General features: G+C 38.5%; 1 protein-coding gene across 1 annotated transcript in view; it reads right to left on the minus strand.

Annotated features, from left to right (window-relative positions):
• Positions 1-25,327, minus strand: part of dcc (DCC netrin 1 receptor) — a 306,408-nt gene that overhangs the window by 184,103 nt on the left and 96,978 nt on the right. Inside the window, exons 3-5 of the mRNA XM_074689948.1 lie at positions 16,201-16,488; positions 6,624-6,774; positions 4,430-4,566 (exon numbers count right to left, since the gene is read on the minus strand). Coding sequence (XP_074546049.1) covers positions 4,430-4,566; positions 6,624-6,774; positions 16,201-16,488 — 576 coding nt within the window. The remainder of the gene's footprint in view (positions 1-4,429; positions 4,567-6,623; positions 6,775-16,200; positions 16,489-25,327) is intronic.

The raw sequence follows: 25,327 nt of genomic DNA on the forward strand, positions 1-25,327 counted from the left end.
ATCAGCACCACCCTAGCTCTTGTTACTTTCAATTATTGTGTTTGTACCATTGACTGTGTAAAAATAAAGCACTGCTGTGCATGCACCTGTATGGGCGGCTGTGTATGAGAAAAAAAAAAAAAAAAAAAAAAGCAGCCAGTGCAGGCAGCCCAGGAACAGCTTTATCAGCTTACATGATACATTTCAACCCAGTGCCACTCCGGGCCTCTTAATAGTTTTTGGTCCTGCCTTTATTCATGAACCAAAGTGTCCATTTTATTTCATCACAGTCTTCATCATCATGTCTGACTTTCTATTCTGTTTCGATTTCATTTTTGACAAATATTTTTCGTAATAATTTTCGCCAATGAAATTAACACTGAGCCTTATTTACTGCAATTATATTGCATTGTGCTTTTTCACACAACATTGTGCAGCTCGGTCTGTACCAAACTGTATTGAATATTTTCATTATTTCACCTGATTTCGTAAAGTTTTTGTATTGATCACGACTTATCGAACATTCATTGGTTACAGTTACCTCAACATAGACTGTGCCAGTTTAACACAAAGTTATCTTCAGTAGATTAAACTTCAGATGCAACAGAACTGCTCTATGGAAAACACCCATTTTACTTCCCCTTAAATAAAGAACTCTATTACTTTGACTACGAGGGTGAAATATTGTGTCCCCCTGACATCTGAAACAACAAAATAAAAATCCCTGGTACAATTTAAAGTTGACTGTCCTGGATGTGACTTTCTGCTGACTCCCTGCAAACACAAATGGCAAAATAAAAAGAGAAGGCTCTCGTCTTGTGGATTCAATGAATTTAGATTCCTGAGTCATGCTGTCTCTATATTTCAGTGAGGGTCTCTATGTAATTTTTCTTTACAGAGTGTTGAAAAAAAAAATGGACCTGTGGGCATAATATGACCAGTGGCCTAGATCTGACTGTGCTAAGTAAATCAGTTCCCGGCTTGGTCCCAGGGCACAGCTGGTGACAAGGTTGCACTGTGTGACTTTATGCAAACTGAGCCTCCCAGCAGTGTGTTCAGTATGCAGATAGCATAGAGTGTGCACACAGGATTACAGCAGAATATTTGAGCTTCCTAAAAAGTTTTTTGGCCCCCCCTCTACCTATGCTCCAAACAGACTGGATTTAACCTACTGTAAGGAGTTTAAATTGGTCATCATAAATCTCTAGCTTTTACCAAAGGCACAATATGACCTACTCAATAAAACAGACAATCGGCTTTGAGACCGGCTTTTCAAACAGTTATTCTAAATGTCAGTCATCAGTTTCAGAAGGAGTGATTTACGCCGCTCAGAGCAAAGAGCCTTGGTTGACATTTTCCCGGGCTATGTTTCACATTGAGTGGCATGCATGCTGGATGCAAAGCAGCAGATGGAGGATTTTTGTCAGCAAATACAAAACTCACATGTATCAGCAAAAATATGAAAAAACAAAGCGTCAATGGAAGAACAGAACAGTTCGATGGTGAGTGATAAAGCATGGACACACACTGACTTTAGTCTGATCCTCATCATATACACTGTACTTTCTATTTCAAGAAAACACTGTTTGACATAGCCCTGTGATGGACTGGGGACCTGCCCAGGACCCTTCATCTCCCCCATTAAGAACAAGGGTTGGCTCTGTTCTCCTGCAACTCGAAAGTGATAAGTGGTAACAGAGAAAAGGAGGATCAAAAGATGTCAGATGTGGCTATGCACATAAAGGTTGAGCCTGCTTTTAACTGAGTTAGCACTTTTCTATTCAAAAGATGTTTTACAAAATCTGAGGCTGTTTCTAAAGAGGGATTCTGTTTGGCAAGATTTTACTTTGAAAATGTGTTTTTTGTAATAAGATTCATCATTCTTGCACACAAATATTACAGCAGGTTTATAAGTCATGTTTCGCAGCCAAAATGAATGCATTATGTTGCATTATAGAGCTCAACGAGTCATCAACCAAAAATATCGATGAAAAGGGCTGGCTTTGTTCCAGAGACCTTTGGCATGCAAGCTCACCACACTCTACTGTAAGCCAGTCAGTACATTTACATGCACGCAGAAGTCCGACTAAGGTCATAGCTCAATCCTAAAGTTACAAGCAGAAAAGATAATCAGACTTCTGGCTGAGAACATCTCACGCTGCTGTCATAGGTGGTGCTGTGTCCTTTTCGATAAGCAAAGCTGCAGGCGTATCACACTAGTTTTGGTTCACCTTAAGAAAAAGCAACAATCTTGCTATAATGGCTGAGATGGATTCAGCTGTAGCTTGGGGATGCACCCATCCAACTTTTCTAGTTCTGATGTCAGTATCGACAACCTGGGGTCTGGGTATCAAGAGGTACAGATCCAGTTACTGATCAAATACCAGTGTTAAATAATAACTGGCATGCCCTACTGTGGGATAAGACTGGTGATGGTTTGGGTAAAAGGCAAAAAAATGAGTATATAGGATTACTGAAGTTAATATTTATTTAAACTGTAGAATATCTAAATGTTTACCAGCAGTTTGGTAAAAAACAAAACTTCAGAACTTACAGAAATATCTATTCAATTGTAAAAATGTACACCCTGTAGACCAGTACATCAGAGGTAACAATCCAAATCAAAAGGACAAGAGAACTGGTAGTAGAAGGCATAGAGCTGGCTGCCTGGATCTGCATCATAGATTGGCCCCTTTCCACTGATACCATTCGAACTATAAGAGGCCGGATCAGACCGATACCTGATACCAGGATTGGTATCGGTACATCCCTACTGTAGCTCTTCATGTTTTATGTAAGTATGTACCATGGTGTTTGGAGCCATACTGTATGAGCGCAGTAACCCTATTAATCGTTTTCATCTACTACCTCTTCTGGCTGAACCCCGAGGTGTACCAAGATCTGCAGAGTCCTGCTAAATCCAACTACAGTCAAATAGCAAGTGCATTATTAAGGTGTGTCAATCGAGCTTTGTTTTGCAGGATTTTGGTCTGACTATGCTGCTTAAATGCATACCAATGGTCTAATGTTAGGCTGATTAAGCTCATAGTCTAATTTCTGCATGTAAACGTACTGAGTGAGTCCCTGTTACTGTAAGTGTCATCAGGTCCCAGTGAAACAGAAGAACGTCATTCAGAAGTTTTTTTACCTACTTTGTCAGAGCTTGGCAGCTGAAATTCTTGCTTATAAGCTATCATTTTTCTCCCTTAAAGGAAATGTTTCATGTTGCTCTCTATGGTATCTCTGAACCTTCTTGTTTAAACCACAAGGCTCACAGAGCTCTGTTTTGTTTTTCAAATTAAATAAGATGTAGATGTATCATTAAAATTTGGCAAAGACTGGGTTATATCAACTGCTACAAACTGACTTTTTTGTTCTTATTATACAAAAAACATCAATTTTATGGAAATTAATGTCTATATATCTCAGCTCTCACACATTTTATATCAGATCTATCACATTCAGGATATAGGAGCGAAGATCTCACAAACCTGATTCATTGGGATAATAACAGCCAGGCTCACAGAGAGGATTTTTAACTGCATCCATGTTTAAACTCTGTTGAATCATTGCTGCACTGTAAGCACAAAACCTCCAGATTCTGCCTCTGCAAACACTTCTATGATCTTTATATCCCAGCCAAAGCAGGATGGTTTTGTTGAGGGGTTAATGTGGTTTTCTGACATAAAAGCTGAAGCATAATGTAGTGCACAATAATACCCTGATAGGGTGTCAATATGTCTCATAACATCATCGTGTCCTGTATACATTTGCAGGAATGATGTTATTTGTCATGGAAATCCAATATTTCTAACAGGAAGAGGATATTCTCCAGGCTTGTCTGGTTTGGTTGGAAGCTATCAGCTGTTGTTCAGGTGTGTGAATACACCTGAATACACAAGCAGCATCTGTGTGTGAATGCAGCTGCAGCAGCAGCAGAGGAGCAGTCAGACAATAAATATAATCATATTTTATTTATGAAAACCTCCTGAAGCAAACAGACGGCTCCCATTTTATATTTCATGAGTGTGTTTGATTCTGGATGTGAGCGTGAGCAGACGGGAGGGTTTCTGTCAGCCCAGGAATACCAACCACTTTTTTATTTCATTGGATTTTTCTTTATTGTTTTGGGGATGTCAGACAGTTAACATTTTCTAGTCAGGGTTTTTTTTTTTTCGTACTTTCCCTCGGGAGCTTTGAGAAGTGACACAGATTTTTCCCCCTTCACAACAAGCCCTGAGGGTGTGTTTGTGAATTCTGGCATTTCTTACCATTCATGCCGTGAGAGTAGAAGTTGATGTCAGAATACTTTTTATATGTCAACCATGTAATAGAAACATTTCTGATTCCACTCTAGCTGTGAAACTTTGTGGCAGCAAATTCAGTCACCTCTTGGCTCTGACTTTCAAAATAAAAGTTCAAATGTCAACACATGCCGGAGTTGACTTACCCAGCACGCTGAGCTCTGTGTGAGCGGTGATGTTGTGGTTCTTGTTGGAGGCTGTACAGCTGTAACTGCCTGAGTCATCGTCCGTGACGCTCCTGATGATCAGGTTACTGCCCGCTAGCAGAGAGTACTTCTTGTTCCTACAAAATGAAAAAAAAGAGTGAGGGAAGTTTTCTCAGCTGACACTTTGAATCAGAAAGCGGTTTTAGATTCAACTATCATAGCTGCAAGATGACAGTGACGACTCTGCTGCTCTGCAAGCTCTTTGGTTCCTACTGAAAATGCTGGATATCAAACAAACCACAAGTATAAGGAATGCGCAGCTCCTCTGAACAAATATAAACTGGGTTTGTAAGTTCATTTTTTTAAAGGACTTTTTTACTGCACACCACATTTACATTCTGTCACTTAATTAGGAACTCACACTATTCATGCAGTGAGTCTATCTGGGGTACATTTTTCGCATACTTACTTGGAGGTAGGAGAAAAAAATTGGTGTATCACAGTATCTGTATTTTTTTGTTTAATTTAAATCTTGATTTTGTTTTTAATCGTAATAACCTTTTCTCCCCCTAAATTTAAATCCTTCGTTTCAATCTTTGTTTATAAGATAGATTGGAAAAAAAGTTGGGATGTCAGAACTACTAAATAAATCCCCAAGACTGACCCAGGTGTTATGTAGATTTTTTGGGGAAAATATGGCTCCTGATTAGGGATGGGTAGCTTTCACATTTGAAATGATATGGTACTGATACCCGGTACCGGTACCGGTACCGGTACTCAATGGTACCAACTCTCGGTACTTCTTTGTGATTATGTGGTAAAAAAATAGTAATTTGTTTAATAATTAAGTATAAAAGATTATTCAATTTAATATATTCATTCTTCAATATGCAACCTTGCAATGCTGTGTTCATGACTAGCATGGAAAATTGCCTACTCTTCCACTTCCTCACAGACACAAGGATGCGTTTAGGTACCTAAGCATGGTACCCTTTGGTTTTATGTGAATCAGTACTCGGTACTTTTGACAGAATTTGGTCGGCACCTATAAAAGTACCTTATTTGGTACCCATCCCTACTCCTGATAATGTCTGTGGACATCATCATCATCATTCAACTTTTTTCAGTTGGTCTGGTGTTAATAAAGCTAACTACATATTTAGAAAAAATGGGAATATTAAAGACTCACAATTTAAATTGAATAAGAACCCCAAAAATCGTACAAGAATCAAATTGGAAGAAAAGCACGTCATCCCAGCCCTAATAGTTACACTGGTATATTTTCAGTTTTGCACGACTGATCCCTCTTTTAATGCTCATCTCCTGGATGTCATCTGCAGAATACTTTAAATGAAAACTTGGAACGCAGATTTAGCTCAGTCAGAAGAGCAGGAGAGCAGTGGCCCTGGGGCTGTGTCTTCAAAGTGTTAGCCACATTTGACTCCCTGCTGTCATATCTCATAAGGCCAAAGGCCAAACATGTACATTTAAATAAGTACCAAATAAACATGGAGCTGTTTTAGTGTTATGCCATTCTTCATTTCTAAAATGTTGACTTGTCAAATGTCACAGCTGATGCCAGGTTAAGTCCACAAAGATAGATGACTCGTCCCGAGGGATTAGTTTTCAGCTTTCTGAATGATATCTTCTGAATAATAAGCGCTAACATTGCCTTTATTAACACTTGAAGAATGTATTTAGTTATTTGTTTATGTTTTTTGCACAGGCTGCCTCTGCAATAGCAATGATAGCTCCACAAAAGTGAAACCAGCACATCTCCATCTCCCTCCCTGGTTGTTTGGGGGGAGCTTGAGCCAAAATGTGGCTGATTTTTCCTTTTCTTCATTCTCTCTCCAAGAAAGCATTTTGAAATTCAAAATTGCTTTGATTTTGTTCAACTAGTTGCAGGAAGCAACTACAGGAACAATCCACAGTTTTCAACACAAAGCATGTGCTGTTTATTAAATGTTGCTCTCAGAGATTTTGGACAGTTTGGTATTTACAGCTTTGGATTTGCAAAACACTTCTTGTTAGTAGGATGCGTTTAATCCTGGTTTCACTCTTTTTATTAAAATTGCGCTGGGGGAGAGAAATGTAAGAATCAAGAAGAAGGCATTCACCCTGCTTGGAGACTGTGAAACTAGGATTATTTTAGGGTTGTGGGTGTTTTAGAAAAAGATTTAGTGGTACAGACCAGCTCTGAATCAGCTCCTCTCCTCTCCTCCACTGGATGCTTGGGGTGGGGTACCCAGATGCGGCACATTCCAACACGGCATCACTTCCCAGTAAGACGGTTACTCTGGATGGGCGCTGAAGAAACTGAAGGGTCCTGCTCACACCAGGCTCTGAGAGACAAATACAGAGAGAAGAGGGAGTGAAAAATGGAAACATGGCTCTCAAACTAAGATAAAGCCTAAAATGTGCGTAAAACAAGACATTTCAGCTGCAGGTTATGGTTAAATGTGTCATTATGAAACAATGGACTGGGATTAAGCCCGTACTCCTCTGGTTCCAGTCCTCCCACCACATGTTGGACCTGCTGCAGGGATTATCTCCCATTTAGCCAGGGAGAATTAGTCCGGTTCAGCACTGACAGTGGGTGATAAGGTCTGACTAACAGCTGCTTCTAGGATAGAGCCGAGGTCAGGTCTTTGCAGGAACGTCTGCAAGAAGCTGCTTTTTGCACTGGAGCACTGCCAGTATGAAATGTAAAAAAAAATATTTTGTGAAACATTACAACATTAGACGGATGTTATTGTGTGGAACATCATGCATGCTGCAGCAAAGAAAAGTCCTGTCTCCATAATTTAGAATGCTGCAGCACCTCTCTGTGACGCTATGAGTCACATCTTTTCCTTCCTTTCTCTTTGTTTCTTTTAAAACATAATCTCAAAAGGCAGCTATTCCAGCCCCACACAGCTTCACACTGTGTACCTAAAAAGGATCTGAGGTCAGGGAGTTAACTCTCTGAACTGCCATTTATTCTTGACTGTTGCTGCAGTTTACTCAGGACTTTTTGGAAGAGACAGACATTTCAAACAAAGAGCTATTTATCTTAACAAATACATAAATAAACAAAACAACAGCGGAACTGACATTTACAAGTTGTTCTCTTTTTATTTAATGAGATAGTAAATGAACTGCATATGCATCTGAGTTTCCATGCAATTTAAATAAGAAAAAAAAGAATTAAAAAAAAAAAGAACAAACAGTTCTGGAGGTCTAGTGAAAAGCAATCAATGAAAGTTTTGAGAAACCAAATATTAGGATGAAAAAAAAAAAAAAAACTTTTGGAACTCATGTCAAAATGTCTTTGAATTTCATTTCAAATATTGTCTCAAACTGTTTTCTGCGCTTCCTTACTGAGTCTGGCAACAAAAAAAACACCTTCCTTTGATAAGTCAGAACATTTAAAATGAGAATGAAATGTATCAAACTGCATCCAGTAAAGCACAGTAATACAGAAAAAAAAAAAAATGTAATCATTTGATTTTTTCCTGGCAAACTTGTAATGAAAGCCAGATTTTTGTGGGAAACACTCTGGGCACCTTAACCAGAACTCACTAAAGACTCAACAACACACAGATAAGTGGAAAAAGCAGACATTCATCTATTTCCATACCTGGATGGGAAAGCCAATTAGGCCCTATTGTGTAATGATGGTGCATGACTGGTCAAGGTCTCTAAAAGAGCCTGGATCCTGAAAATCTGGAGGCAAAGTCAAAACCATGGACTGTAGACAAAATATGGATGTGGTCTTCACGACACAACCCATCTGTTCCTGATACAGTCAATCGGTGAACATGGCCACAATGGATATGACGCAGACTTTGAGCTTCCTTTTTAACAGCTATAGGGTGGCTGTCAGTCATGTGAGCTGAGCTGTGTCTCTGATTGGACAATCAGACTATCCTAATAGCTTCTAAACTGCTGGGTCAGAAAAGAATGCGAAAAGTGTGCTGATAGCAAAATTAGCATTTTAGACCCAAGCTGTTCTTTGAACCAAGTTGTAAATATGTATTTAGTGCTGTAAAAGTCTGTTTTTTTTTATTTTTTTTGGTATGTATGTGGTTTCTGGTCTTTCAGAAGTCAGACTGATGCAGATTCTAAATGAACAGCAGCTTTTTGCACTTCCACATACTAGGGATGTCCCGATATTACATTTTCACTTCTGATACGATACTGATACTGCAGCATTGAGTATTGGCCGATACCGATATTAATCCAATACGATATCAGCATTAAACATGCATACTTTTATTACTTATTAGTAGTATGTCTGTCATTTTAGAAAAGGCTTGATTAAGTGATACTATTCAAACAAAGAACAGTAGTCAGCAACAGAAGGTATGAGGAAAAACTGGCCCATTTATTATTAACCAATGGGTAACAGAAACTGCTTATATCGGAGTGCTTATATCTGAGATTTTAGATGCATTCTTATACATTACTGATTCTTGTTTTTTTGCTGATATTGTACCGATATCTGATATCAATATTGGACTGGGACACCTCTACCACATACGTTTATTTTTTCTTAACTGAATGTTGCCCCTTGGTCAAAACATGTTCCCCCCAGCCAATTTCTTCTGTTACTCTGAGCTCTGGTTGTGCACATTTACTTTCCAGCAGTTTGAGCTCAAGTAGCTCTTCTGAAGGTTGATCTTTGGAGACACTGTGACAGTCTATTTTTTTTTCTTTTTTTCTAAATTACACTGATCATCCACTTCACGACATCTTGGTGGACCAGACAAACAGTGTTAGTGGACGACTCATCTCTCTGCGTTCCAGGACTGAGAGATACAGAACATCTTTCCTCCCTGCAGCCATTAAGGCTTATAACTCTCTAACCAACAGGAGATGAGCTGACTAATAACTTTTTGTTTTATGTTACTTTTTTACAAGTTGATCTGCCAAACACCTGAATTCTCCTTCGGGACCAATAAAGTACATTCTATTCTATTCTATTCTATTCTATTCTATTCTATTCCATTTTACTCTATTGATGTTCACTTTACCTGCAGTGGTCAGCGAAATGATCAGTTTATATGACATATGTAAGTATTTACAACCTTAAAACACATGGATTTTATCACACATGCTAAGTAAAAGCCTGATAAGCACTCCTGGGTACAGCAGTGAAAAAAACAGGATGAATAAATGAATAAAAACTACATGGTTTCATTTTTTACAAATAAACATTGAGGTTTACAGTTTGAGCTAACAGACAGTTCTGCTGCCCATTGAGGGCAGTCGCTGTCCTTGGTGCTGAAATTAGACTTTATCTGACAAACAGTTTATTCAGAGCAAATCAGGCAGAAGGTTATTCTGAATGCAGGTTTCAGTGCTGACCTATCATCCAGCTGTGTATCTGCCCAAGCAGAAAATTTCTCTTTTCTGAAGAAAACACGACACAGCCTTCAATGAAGGGACTGTACACTTGAAACTGAACAAGCTGCAGCTGAGACACCAGCAACAGCCTGTTACTTACCACAGGTCCTCAACAAGCCAACAAATGCCTGACAATGAAAACATCTGGATTTGATTTTATAGCCTGATGCTGTACCCCAGGTTTGTTTGAGGAAATCTATGGACGTCGGAAGTTACATCAACAGAATCTCACACACACATATGTGAATGCATGGGCACAGACAACTTTTGTTATTATTCTCCTTTAGATTAGAGAAATATTGAGCATTCATAATGGTCTAAGGTCAACCTTTAACCTAGCGACAGAGCCATCATTGGACAAAATAACTTGACACTACAAAGCCGTAACTAATCAGTAAGTCAGGGAATTAAGGAGGAAATCAAGCAGGGTGAGATCAATACTGCAGTGCATTCTGGTACATGTAAGCACCAGTGTTAAAAATAACGATGTTAGTAACGATGTTACTTTTTCTGGTATCGGATAATCTAAATAATTACTGTATTAAAGCCAGACACAGGACAGGATCTGAAAATTTAATATAGGTAAGTCTGGAGTGGTTTGTCGGGTTAAAACTGGTGTTTGTGGGATAAAAGTACAGGCTCTACATTAACATCATTTTCAGGATGGAAGTATACAGACACCACTTCAACATCATAGATGTAAAAGGCAAGAAAATACATCATGAACATTGTGTCCCAGAGCAAAACCTGCTTGAAAACTAAGTTTTCTTCAAAAAAGTAATGCAAGAATTACTTTACACAGTAATAACTTTTTTTTTTTTTTTTTTTTTTTACAAAGAAGTAATCCATTTACTAATATAATTACTTTTTTGGGATGGTAAGGTAAGGTAAAGGCACTGCCAGCATCACTACAGATGAGTATGAACAACAGAGTATCAGTGAGGAAGTTATTTATATAATCGACTGTATTCACCATCTCACCCGACTGATTCCCAAACAAAAAACATGTTGGAATATGCGTAGCACTATCATATACTGGAAAAAACATAAAATTCAAAGGCTTTAAAACAATTATATTCAGATAAAGTCTCTCTATTACATGCAGACTCACATGTCAACACAGATGTAAACACAAAGATGTAAATTGTTTGACCCCTGGATCAGGAACATGTAACAAAACACATATAGAAAAACAAGATAATCAGCAGAATCTGAGCGCTCACACAAAAAGACAGAGCAGAAAATATCTACACTGCAGATTTTTTTTCTTTTTTTTCTGAGCACAGAGCAGCCGGGATCATAGAAATAATCACTGAACAACAGTGTGACTCCTTTAATGCTTTCACAGACACGTACACCAAAAGAGAATGTCAGCGATTCATGACACGACGGCACCTCTCGCATTAGAATGAGGGAAAGAAGCCAGGACTCACTACCACACACAAACACACACACACACACACACACACACACACACACACACACACACACACACACACACACACACACACACACACACACACACACACACACACACACACACACACACACACACACACACACACACACGGTTTAAAATACCCCAACATGTGGAAAAATACCAAACCAAGGCCAGTTGATTTGTTTTTGCCTGTTTTTCTGGAGTAGCAAAATAAAAGGGAACTGTCTCTTTAATTTTCCCATAACACTAATAAATAATTAATCTTTCTTTTAAAGTCTTTCCTCAGTTCATTTAGTAACAAATCAGGCTCTTGGGATTATGTTTCATCAGGCTTTAAGGGGCAAGTTATTCTGTGGAGTTCCCCTCTGAAGGTTAACAACTACACAGCTATTTTTACTGATGCTGCAGCGTTGTTCGGGAGCAACATATGAGCAACAACATGCAAACCAAGTCTCAAAACCCAGATCCATTATTTCTAACACATTACAGGACATCAGGATTTCTAGAAGCTAGCTGGAGGAAAGTTGGAGGATCAGAAGATCCTGAACTCAATTCTTCACTCTCTGTCTTCCTTTACCAGACTCCATTATCTAAAACAGGACCACTTCTGACTTTTAAAGGATTATCAAACAAAAGGTAAAACCTGCTCCTGTTGACCTCTAAAATATTCAAGCAGCCTGGGATTATTACAATCCTTCCTATAAAAATCTTTACCAAGAGATGAGCAAATCTCAGATCCATTAACATTAAACTTCCCCTTATCAACAGAGCATCAGCAGATTGTATGCTCAGACTTTATTTTTTGGTCAGAAAAAGAGGGTCAGTTGTACTTTTGAAAAAGCATTTTTGTAAAGAGATGGATTCAATACAGTTTCTTTTTGGCTTTTTTTTGTACTCAGAGCCTGTTTTTGTTTGTCAGCCATTGAGACCAAACTGGTTGCATTTGCTGTGGTGTTTTTACCTTTTTTGCTCCTTTGTGTCTGCAGATCCTATGTGTTACCATGGATCTCAACTGGTAGCAGCCTGTAGCATGTTGATGCTGACCGGTGCTGGGGCCTCTTTAGAGCCTAAAATGTAACAACTTGTTACATTTTGGGTCGGTTATCACATCTTGGGTTTCATTACTTTTTTTTTTTTTTTTTCTCTCCCCATTTTGGGTTAGTTTTTATGGTTGTTGTTACATTTCAGGCTCTAACAGGGCTGGTGTGAGCTAAGGTGGGACACTGACCTGTTCTTCCATTCATGGTTCTGGTGAATGTGAGATTTAGCTCCGATATGATCAAGAGCTAGCAATGCTAACCCAGTACCAGAGGAAATACCAAAGGGGAGAGTAGCATCATGCTATTCACAAACATGGCAAATGGAGATAACACTGGGCACTAACGCCACATTGGAACGATTTAACCTGCTGTAAGTGGAGAAGACAGGAGACAGCAACTGAACAGACTGCTGAAGAAGTCCAGTTCAGTCCTGGACCCTGTGGAGGTGGAGGCTGGCTGGAGAATGAAGGCCAAGTTTTCATCTTGTTTTCTTGTATATCTGGTGTGACTCTGATATACATTCTATTCTATTCTATTCTATTCTATTCTATTCTATTCTATTCTATTCTATTCTATCAATCCATTGGACATGAGAGCCCAGATGGCTGTTTTGAACACATCAAAAAGCACATAGCTCACATTTTTATCCAGCAGAGAGCCAATTTAAAAAAAAGGAAACACTCATTAAAGTTCATTTACAGACCGAACACTGGGCTGTTTAGAGAGTGTGAGGTGGTGCTGAAGACAAAATAAATTACAAATAGCAGGATCTTTAAATTAAGCAGATTGCTCTTTGGGTTTTGATGGTGATTTTCTCCTGTTTGTGTCAATATTTTCACCTCATCTTTTTTAAGTGCATGTTTGATTAAAATTGAAGTTAGTATGTAATCTGGCTTTAGTTAAGCTTGTGTTGGAAAGGTCAACAGCACTGTTATATTTTTAAATGTGCACAGCTGATAGTTACACCTGCTGTAAACTACAGAACATGGCATCCTTTCACGTCACCTTTCAGTCTTTAATCTGACCGTTTTATCCAACAACAGCATAAAGAGCACAAAGTGGGACAGAGGTCAAAGGGCACAGAGACAGCGATTCAGCCATGTGTTACATCAGGGGATCACACATGGGAATAAGATGGTGCATTTTGATAATATCTGACCTTTGACCTCTGAGCCAGTCTGACGGCTGCATCTGATAAAAATTTGATGCAGTCAAAAGGTAAAAAAATCTCTGTGGAGTCTGAATCATTAAAGCTTAATCCACCTGTTCCATAAAAGGATGCAGATTTCAGTGAAAAAGGGGAATTTTAAAGGGGATTAAACGGGAAACTTTGACCTTTAAAAATATCTGCACTGAAGCAGGATGTGCAGGGGGAATCCTGGTGTAAACCTTTTATGCACTAGAAAAAACTGCCATACAGTTTTTTTTTTTTTTAATTTTCTAATTATTTATTTTTTGCCAACTTTATTTTGAAGTGACACAAAAGCTGTGACTAAGTGAAGAACAAGCATGTTAGGCTGGAACAGAGAGGTTTTTCTCTCTCAGGAGGAGATGTTTTCATTAAAGTGAAACGTAACCACTGAACCACTGTTTTTTGAGAGTTATAAGGTGTAACTCCGGTGCTTCCCTCAGGGCTTTCCCTCTTCATCTGTATTTATAGCTGTGTGTGAAGGCAGCCAGCTGCTGTTAGGAAAATGTAAAGAACATTTGATTTTCCCTCACTAGACAACTGAACCACCTGCTGGGACAGAGGAGAACAACACTTCACAGGCCGCAGTCAGATGTTGTTTAACCAGGAAGTTATTAGCTAACCCACGCTGTAACCAGAGTGATGGAGTGGGCAGACTGTGGACTCCTATAATTGGACAGAGCGGAGCATGAGAACCATCAGCGGCTGACAAACTCCCCGCAGATTAAAGCCGAAGCTCCTCTGAGCACACACATTATTGAAGTCACACCTCACACACCCCTTTAGTCATTTCATCACATTTCATTTTAAAATGAGACATGGAGCATGAAGAGGAAACGATCTAAAATTACCACATAGCAAAACCATGTCTGCAGGGAGGCTACAACTCACCATGGAGTTAAACTGCTGGTGAATCACTGTGCTTCATTTTAGCCAGGAAACAAGTTTAAACATGCAGACTTCAGAAGAATCCTCAAAGGTCGCTCCCCAGTCATATTTATTTTTTTTAGTTTCTGGAAAAATATCTTAAACAACCCCTCCTTAAAGTAGGATATTGAACAAAGTCTGTTTGTTTAATAGAAAAAAAAATATTGATTAAACATTCTTTTCTCTTCCTGTCCTTAGAGCATCCTGAAAGCGCTCTGCAGACTCTTTATTTCCAGTGTTAAATGAAGTTTGTTAATCCCAGCAGATTTTTTTTTTTGTTTGATAAAGTCTGCCCTTGTGATTTTTTTATCTTTCTTTACAGCACAAAAAACAACTAAGAACCAAAGACATAAGCTTAAATGTGCATTTTCTGACTGACTCCAAGCATTTCTGTCTCAAAAAAAAATAAGTTCAAACTTTCAAGTTCAAATAAAATAAAAAAATGCAACTTCTTTTCAGAAATGTGAAGTTTATAGTGCCCAAGATAAAAGTGTGTGTACATAGATAAAGCTTTTATTTATTGAATCTGTCTGAGCTTGATTTTAGAGTTAGATTCTTCCAAGGAGATTTATCAAGCCGGAAATTACTCATACATTATACTGTTCAAATGTCAGCCATAAACGTTAAACCTCAGCAATGCTTAAAAAATGAGTGAGACAGATGTTGGCGAAAACCCATGACATGTTTTCCTGCATCGCTGAACAGCTCATTTCAAAGACTTTGTGGAACTCGAGCTAAATTTGACACCGAGCTACAATTAAAAGATTGCAAAGTCCATTCAACCACTTGGCTTTTTCCTCCTTTCTGCACTTAATCGATTCAGAAAATTGCTTGTAAGTGTTCTTTTGGTTGTGAAGAAAAGTCACAGCTATGCTCTTTATCTTAAGACGAAGGCATCAGAAAAAAATTGTTAAGACTTTAGTTGCTTTTCAGAGCAGCAATAGCCATGGTGTAGTACATAATGAAAAGCTACACCATAGGTGTCCCAGGCATTATGAAAGATGGAAATAAATGTATGAGGTCACCTTTCAGCAATGCCTTTGTGGCTTTGAATATACTCACCAAAGCAAAGATCAAACTCTAAGTGTCAGAATCTTATTATATGTGTGGAAATAATGTGAAGTCAATAACAGTTATTAAAAAAAAAACATCAAACAATGTCAGATTTGAGAATCCTTGCCATTTCTCTCCTCAACTGAAAACATTCAAAGTCTTTTAACATCAGACATCAATCACTGGAAAACCTCAGGCTTTCAAAGCAGAAGACAAATGCCCCACACGTCAGCACAGTAAATTATAAAATCAAACTTAAGTACACAGTCCAGTTTGTTTTGTTTGTGTTTGTTTCATTTTTTGGAAATCTGTTTCAGAAATAAAACTAATTTGGAGGGCTTCATTGAAGACATTTCCTAGTCCAATGGTTGATTACTTTACTTTTTATCTGGTTTCCTGGCTCTGCAACCTTTCAAAGATACATTTCATCACAGACTGTATCAGAAATGTGTTTCTATAGTAAAGGCATATATAAAAGTATCATAAAAACAATCCTTTCCAATCACAGACCTATCAATGGATCTTTCATCTCCTGTCAGTATGCAGCCTCCAGAGTGAGACACAGCTAGACAAAACCAAGTTGTGAAATTCATTCTACTGTCATTAGCAATCATTTTAATTTCAATGTTGTTGTCTGCAAATAAAGTAAGACATGAAACCAGCACTACGAAACACTTAAACCCATTGGGTAAATAATGTGTTTGCCATTCGTCACTAATGGATCAGTTACCTGGTAGAACTCTGAGTTCAGCGTCCGTCCCCGTCCTGGTGCTGCCTGGGTTGTCAGCCAAACAGCGATATGTGGCCGAGTCTGGCGGCTGGACCCGACTGACCTGCAACGAGCCGGACGGCAACACCGCCAAACGAGACTCAACTTCAAAGGTCATCGGCAGGTCCTCTCGGTTCTTCTGCCAGCGAATGACAGGCGTCGGATCACCAGAGACCTCGCATCGCAGCAGAGCTGTGTCACCCAGGTACGAGGAGACAGACTCTGTAGGGATGACCACTTTTAAAGGACCTGAGGGAGAACAAAGGGAAAATGTTTATCAATTGAATCATAATTATAGATATTCTTCTGCTTTGTCTCTATGATTCATGCCTAAAGCTCTCTGTTCTTGTGCATGAAGTCATTTTTCATCTTCTCACAGCTTGTCCTTACAAGACAGCACAAACTGCAATGATGCAGGAAGGGTGAATCAATCTCTTGAAAAACAGCAGGAACGGAACAGTCAGATGAGGAAATACAATTCAACACAGTTAAACTCAGACCAGTTCATGCCAGGGCAGAACTCAAAAGAAGCGAACTAAGCTGCTGAGCTGCAATGAAAACGCTGCACCGTACTTATTTGACCTTTAAGGAAAAATATTTCCGTTTTAGCCTCTTTTGTAGATAGCAATATAAATTGCTAATAGATGAATAAAGAGACAGAAAAAAACATGTAAGGATTGAGAAAGGTAAAAGCGTAAGATTAAATCTGTCAGTGGAACAGGCATAGGAGAGAATACTGAAAATGTCAAAGTTTTCTAGGGACATGTTCACGGATGAGTACCAAATCAGGTGCTTTTATAGGTACTGACCAAATTCTGTCAAGTATTAGATTATTAGATTTAATAATCTGTCTGTGCTTTTGTTTAATTCTGCTTTAAAGCCCATATGAGGAACTTCTGGTTTGTGTCAGTTTTAGTGCCCCCCTGTGGTCAGACATTTACATCTAGAGCCTGATAATCTTGTGCCAAACATCCCAAGATTGTACTTTCTGACGAAATATTTCACCTTGGTTCACAAAAAACCATGAGTGCCACTTGTTGTGAACATTTACAGTTGGAAATGAAAGCAATTGTCTGGTCTGACTTGACCATATCACAGCAGATTCCAGCTTTGAAAATGATCACTCAGAAACTGTCAGTCTTGTGCTTGTACTGCTCTTTTTTTTGCTTTTGTGGGTCACCTGTGTTAGTTTCCTGACAATGTCAGACACCTCACAGGAGCTTTTAAAGTTGAAATGTTCACACAGGGCTCCTTTAGGAGCCATTGTCGTGTGGCCACTTGAGAAACAGCAGTTTTTAAAACCCTTTATTCCCTTTATTTCTTAAGCTGCTGGGGCTGCTGCTCGTGAAAGGCTTGTACACCTTACATGTTTTAAAACAGCTGCTGTCAGTTCTGCTGTTTGCACTAAAGTGCCTCTGCGTCAGAAGCAGGAGAGACACAGCAGCATTTGGGGTGAAGAAGAAGATGTAATCTGACAGTTAAGGTTTTTCAGGTCGACAAGAGGAGAAGTACAGAGACAGAAGAGGAACAGGCAGTCACAGCTGGAGCAGGTATGAAAGAGAAAAATAGACTGAGAGCAGCAGGAGGAAAAATGAAAGTCAGACAGACCGAAGGACAGAGAGAGGATGAGTGTGTGGACAGAAAGTGTCCGGCACGCTGTGTTTGGGACACACGCCGCTTCCTGTCTGATCACATTCACTCCAACAACAAACAGCCTGTAGCCACACAAACACGACCCTGCTGAGTGCCAGCCTCGCTCCGCTCTGCTCTGAACAGCCGCCTTGTTTTATCATCTGAAGCTCATGGCTGGTTCTCTTTTAATTTCAGCTGGGCAGCTCCAGCCTCAGGGCAGATTAACTGCAATCTGCAGGAATGTCAGGAATTCAATAAAAAGGAGCTTATTTTCATATCTGTGTGGATGTTGTTGAGATTTTTCTGTTAGATCCAAAAGACTATGTGAATGTTTCCGTGACAAAATATTTCAAGTATTCTGCGCTCCTCTTCTCTCTCTCTGAACCCTGTGACACAAACGTTCACCTTAAACCTGCCCGTCGACCAACTGACCATCAAAAGAAAATATTTGTTGTTCCATTAAAATTGTAATCATAGCAAACAATTATTTCTGGTTGCATGCCAACAGGTCAGTGGGTAGTGCTTAGATTATGATACATTCAAATAGGTTTAAAAATGCCCGCAGAGGAAAACAGTTAGCTCATCCATGCAGTCAGGAAATGAAGATCAAACAGCTCACTGAATGCTAAACATAAGAGATGGGCTCCAACAGCAGTTTTAAGACACTTTCTGCAAATAGATTAGGGCTAAAGTCAAACTGTGTGGTTGTGGTTTTATTTTACATTAATCATTCCTCTATATTTAATATTCTGAGTATTTGAAAGCTCTACACAGGCAACGAAGGTGCCCATTTACAAGCTGGTGGACATGGCTTGTCAAGAAAAATGCAAAAAATATAAGCATAGGTGAAAAAATGACATATAAGCATATAAAGCATGAAGATTCTACGAAGAATAAATGATGTATGGATAATAAGATATAGCTTAGTAAAGGTCTGCATATAGAAGCATCAGTAGGACCCTTGAAAAGAATAAGGATAAATCTGATCCAGTTTTTGAACCTTCACTTTGCTCTTAGACTTCTGTTAAAAAATGATCGTCAGAAAATTGTTGTGATCTGTTTTCTCTTTCTGTTAAAATACACCAGCACCTTTTTGTAAGAAATAAAGCAAAGTATGTGTTCAAGCAGGATGACTGTTTTGCACTTCATTCATTAGAAGTCACCATTCGTTCATTCACATCGGCAAGTTATCAACTTGTTATGGGATTTAACCCTTTCAGCATTTAACAAAAAAAAAAAAAAAAAAAAAAAAATTGGTCTTAACCTCTACCAACCAACTGTCTTGCTACTGCCAATAGTTTACTCTCTTCTCTTCTCTTCCAGTGGACATTTCAATTTGATTGTTAAAAAACCTGATTTACCCTGTTCTCATCCAGCTCATTAGTGTCAAGCTCCTCAACTCATCCCTCCTACACCACCATCACCACCAGTGTCTAGACTGTTTGGTTTGATAAAGCTGTTGTCATTGTCTAAAAAATTGCATAAGTGTTTGTGTCTTTGAAGTAATGCTGTGTTCTTTTCTGTCAATCTTTTTCTGACATGAACTTGAATCATTTTTTCATTCTTTCTGTTTGTGTTGTTTATATCTGTTTTCTAGTCTTGTCAGGTTTAGCCTGGCACCCCACTGGTATAAGACAAGTTAAAAAAATAAAAATAAAAAAAAAACACCGCTACCATTGACAGAAAGGTGTTCTGGTCCTCTGGTTTTGTTTCAGAGTCCCTGCTGTTTTGTTTTTGGTGCAGTTTGTGCAGTTTGTAACTGCAATGCTTGGCAGAGTGAGGTGTCACTTGTCTGTCGGAGGAACTCACTGATGTTTTGGTTATTGGGATTTGAACAGCTTGTCTTCTAAGGATGTAAGTGTCTATGCTGCTGTGTCTTAATCAAAGGCTTAAACCAAGTTTTAATTAAGGTTTGATGATGTGAAGATATGAAACAGCACCCCATTTGTCCATAGTGTATCACGCAAAAGCAACCATCCTGAAGACAAAGCAATACAACTTCTCTCAAATCCTGACTTAAAAAAACATTTAATTATTCATAATTCATTTTCTGCCACTTATTGTATTGAGAGTCATGGGTGGCTGGAGCCTATCTCAGCTATCATAAAGCGAGAGGCAGGGTACACCCTGGACTGGTCTCCAGTCAATCACAGAGCTGACACAGATACAAACAACCACACTCATATGTACAATTTAGTATCACTAATTGACCTGATAAGCGCTACCTGTGCCTGTACCACATTGCATATAAAAAAATAAAAAATACAAATTGATTAAATTTTCTGTTCCTTCTTTTGGTTTTGTGTTGCCAAAGTGTATTGTCAAGTTATAAAGTGATAGTGAATTATTTAACTTATATTGTCAATTTGATTAAATTCGGCTTTACACCTGTGTTAAGACGGGAGATTTTGCTGTTGTTGAGCACTGTGGGTGATAAAATGATAAGTATGTGTACGCTAAGGCAGATATTGAAATGCATGGAGCTCTACAGAAGTAGCAATTGGTCCGACCCTCTGGAGGTGGTTTCATTAATCATCAAAAAGCTGGAGAAGCACAGAAGGCTTCATAGATACAAGCTGCACCAGTCCAGTGCTGCCAAAAACAAGTCACGCTACACGCTGTTGAGTTTTTTTGAATTTATAGTGTAGAAGTATATTAGAGGCTCAACCACTAACAAAGGTTCCCACATGGATATTTCTTATTGTTCAATTTGTTTCACCTTTATTCAACCAGGAAAAAAACTCAATGAGATTAAAAATCTTGTTCTAAAGAGTGCCCTGGCCAAGACAGCAGTGTTTGCTTTTTACTTCTTTATCATGAAAGAAGGTTAAAATTCATATCATGAAATTACGTAATAATCCATCATGAAATAACACAATAATTTAGGATCACATTTCAACTTGAAATGTATAACAATTTAAGAACTTTTTTTTTTTACTACTATTTTTATTGTTATTATTTTGTTTTGTCATCTAAATCTTGAACTTTTATGACCAGTGCCTTCTTTTAGTGGTGGCTTCAGGAAAAAACTTTATGACTGAGGTTTAAAGAGTGCTTTTACAGAAACAAGGTCATATTATTTTCTATAAAATATGTAATGATTTCTTCCCTTTTTTGTGAGAAGACACAAGTTCAGGTCAGGAAACCAAGCAATCAAAACACTTAAGTAAGTTTTTATATTTCTATTATCTTAAATAAGAGTAGACAGTTGAGTGCAGCCAAACAAGTTTATAGGGCTTTTAGGTTCCTGCCTCCAGTCCCCTCATTTTAAACTCATTTCAGGTAAGACCATTTCACTGGACCTGCCCTGTTTGCAAAAAAAAAAAAAAAAAAAACATTAGATATCCTCTAAAATACTTTTGCTACTTGCTTTTATTTTGCACAAAAAAAAAAAAAAATTGAATTATGGGCTTCAGTGCCAGTCTGAGCCATCAATGTTGTAGTTTGTGGCTGGAATCTGAACCCTCATTTTGCAGAAAACCTTGGATCCATCAAAAGTAGTTTTTCTTTTTTGGAAACAGTCATTTAGAATTAAACAGGGACAAATTTAAGCAATGTCTGTGTCATTCCACCAATTCAAAGGATAAAAAAGTTTGCTTTGTCTGTTAGACACAGTAGCTCATGGAATCCAAGTTTTCAAAACCCATGAGTCCTAAAATCCTGGCAGCGTTGGAATCCTAATGAAGCCTGTCCAACCGGTGATGAGATTAAAAAAAAAAAAAAAAAAACACACATACACATGCAGCTTGTTTCCACATTTTTCTCCAGTTTTGTGTTTGTTATCTTCTTTTCTGGCCTGAAACCTTATCTGTGAAACACAAACAGCCAGGAAGCTACAGCACAAGCACCAACTTTCTCTCTGTGTTCTGTAGGGCCTTATGGTACATAAAGCTTCAGATCAACCTTTTAAGCGTTGAAAAGGACTTTGCTGGATGCAGGTCTGTGCGTCTTTAAATCAGCGGAGACTTGAGTTGCTGTGACATCACCCAGATCGAAAGCGAGGGGAACACTGATGTGAATTTAGATCATGTGTCTTATATAAGTTCTGCTGCTGTCTGTTCCTTTGTGGCTCACACGGTGGCCTGCAGCAATACACACTGACACACACACACACACACACACACACACACACACACACACACACACACACACACACACACACACACACACACACACACACACACACACACACTTGTTTAGTTACTTGTGTGTGGACGATGTATTGGGTCTGTTTCAATGCCATTCAGATTAGAGATAAACGTCACTGTAACTGCTACATGTCATATCCATAAATACAGATTTTAATCTAATTGTAACTTGTAAAGACTTGACTCTTAGTGGTCCCCGTGAGCAATCTTAATCCACATAATGATGGTAAATCAACACATGTAGTCTTTGTGCATATAAAAAGTTCAATAAGCATGCAGTAGTATGCCTGAAAGTAGAAAATGTTGTTTGTTTCTCTTTGTTTTTGTTTTCAGCTGCACCACCAGCTCTCCCTTAAGCCACATACGCAATGAGTGGAATGTCTTTATCACAATAAAAGAAATGTAGAATAAGAAGTGGACACTTGTGTCATTGTTATTTCTGGTTGCTATTTGTCTGGTGTTTTTCTGTCGCAAAATTAAAGTCACAAACTTTTGGGACAAATATAAGTTACAGTATTTCCTCCATGGGAGAACCAATTAAATCTAAAAGTAAAAGCAAAGTCCAGCCTGCAGCAAACAAAGTGATGACTACGAGTGAGCACTGGCAAGAGACTCACAACACAATGCAAATCACAATACTAACGATAGTATCACAAGACCACAATATTGTGATAAACAGCAAAACTCTATAGTTCACCAAGAATAAAAATAGAAATTATGTTAGTGTAAATCGCACAATATTCCTCAGAATAGAAAACAACTTTTGTTTTTGGAGAGCTGAAAGTCAAATGCAGTGTTTCACACATACCCTTACCTTGAAAAAAACATAAAGTGTATCAAGTTTGTTACTTAACTGCTGTGACATTTAACTAATGTTGCAAAAAATTATTGGGTGTCAGTTTGTGAAACTGATAAATGTAACCAATGTTTGTCTTTCAACCTTTGCATAAAAAAGTTCCTATTGTTATGACTTAACAGTCCACTTCACTGTAAAAATGAAACCATCCGCCTCAAATCTGGGTGATATGAGAAAAAATCATAACATGCTCTTTTTTTATATATATCAGTCAGTCTAGATATCTGTTACTATATAAATGAAATAACTATTTAATCAACCTTAAATGCTCCATTACATGTACTCATAAATAAGTTGTGAAAATGTCAGAAGGTTTTTGTTTTTTTATTATGTTGATTTTTTTCTATCTGAGGTTGAACATGATGGATGTCCTGAAGAAGATTTTTCAACTTCTTGAAAAAGTGAATAAAACTGGTAGATCTACTTTACTTTTGTTATTCGTGTGTGTTGCAGGTGATCTACCAAGACTGCCTGGTGGAAACCACCCTTTTTAATGAGGATTTAGCACATACTACCTGCTGTCACCACAGAGAGTTTGGAAGAGCAGAGTGGTTGTAAAGGAAAAATGAAGTTGGAATGCATGGAGTTGGAGAACTCACATGTATGGGTCACAGGCTGCTGCGTAGGAGGTGAGAGCAGTGTCCAATGTCATGTACGCCCTCCACCATGATACTCAGACCATCATCGCGCACACAGAGCAGCTGGTCGGTGCTGTGTCTGGGGTGAAACTGATCATAAATGCCGTGGCAACAGTCAGGAGGTCATTCAGTGGCTGTGATCCTTTAACTGAGCCGCCAGCGGATGAAGAGGGAGGTTCATCTCCTGTGCTCTTCGCAGAGCTTGGCCTATCAATATTTTTTTTTTCCTATCTCTAGTGATGACCATAATCCCCCAAAAGGTAAAAAAAAAAAACAAATAATAATGCTTTAAAAAGGGTAAAATAACTTCAATATTCCTGATCCTCATAGCTCAAAAAGTCAAAGTTTGTCATGAGGAACAAAAATTTTGTACAGATTCTTCCTGATTGTGTTAACAGTAAGGTTAAAAGCCAAGTGGCACAGAAAGTAAAGGTGAAATCAGAGTCAGATTCACAGTAGAGCTGCAAGATTTTTCAGATTCTTCTAATAATGGTAAATCCATCTAATGGCAAACTGTCTTCACCTGTCACTAAGATAGATTTCACGGTTTTAGCTCTCAGGTGCTGCATTGTTTTTAAATTAAATCTACAGTGTTGCAAAACAAACTGCTGTAGTCACATTTTTACCAATTCCTCCAGTTGAGGAGACCCTGGAAGGTGAAATAAGCGCCTTCTCATTACTTCAGCTTCTCTCCTGGGAATGCCAACAGTTCCTGTTGCAATGCTCAGACAGCCAGCAGTAAATCAATGTGAATAACACCAGGCAAATTTAGGAGCACAGGCAGCAATAAATAAATGCTCACTGATGATATTAAAATTCACAAGCATTAAAACCTGAAGCCCAGACTTCATGAACCATCTGTTGGTTTGACTGACAGTATGACATGAGAGAGTATTTCAATATTTATCTCAAAGTCATCCCTAAAACACAGCAAACATGACCAGAGGTTTGAATTCACTAGCCACGTTTACATGTGGAGTTTTTCGTCTTTCCGAATGGAATCTTTCTGAATGACTTTTCCGAAAACAATAGTATACATGGAAAGGAATATTCCAATCTCTGGTCTACATGCACCACTATAATCAAACAGAATACTCAATGGGGCATGCACAGAAAAATGTAAACATCACGTGATTTATCAAAGATGGAGGACAACAGTTTTTTTTGTTTTTTTTTAATATCACGGTATTGCAATACTTTGTATTGCGAGTGTCCGTCCAGTCTTGAAATTATGTTCAGTTCTTCAAAGTTTGGATCAAAAGCAAACTTTCCTCCAGTGCTGACGGCTCGCCACCATTTTTAAAATTGAGGAACGTCTCTAGTTGCGTCTTACGTCATATCTGAGCATGCGCTGAAAGAAAGCACCCTGACAACTTTCCGCCTGAGTGGATACATGATACCTCAATCGGTTTGGGGAAAGGAATATTCCACCCCTATGAAACCGATTAAATGTCCATTGGGATTGGCACTTTTCTTTCGGAGTGAGGTGTATACAAAGGTTAAATTCTTTCCGTTTGGGCAAATAAACCGAATGCAAGCGGAATATTTGGGTCCATGTACACGTGGCTACTGACTGCATTAGATGAATTAGAGACAACCAGATGCTTCCACATGTTCAGGGAGCACACTACTATACAATAATGCAATACTATCCACTAAAGTTCATGATTTATCAGCTCCAAATCTGATACAGTAACAATTTCTTCAATTGCAGTGTTTCCCCATGCACAAACAATGGGAGGTGATAATGTAATGGAAACATGCACTTCAAGCTCATTCCAACATCTAAAACATCTAAAATTCACCTGATACAT

The sequence above is a fragment of the Halichoeres trimaculatus genome, unplaced genomic scaffold (genome assembly GCF_033239565.1).
Source record: "Halichoeres trimaculatus isolate MK-OKI-2021-1 unplaced genomic scaffold, fHalTri1.1 fHalTri1_scaffold_16, whole genome shotgun sequence".
In the NCBI taxonomy this organism is placed as follows: Eukaryota; Metazoa; Chordata; class Actinopteri; order Labriformes; family Labridae; genus Halichoeres; species Halichoeres trimaculatus.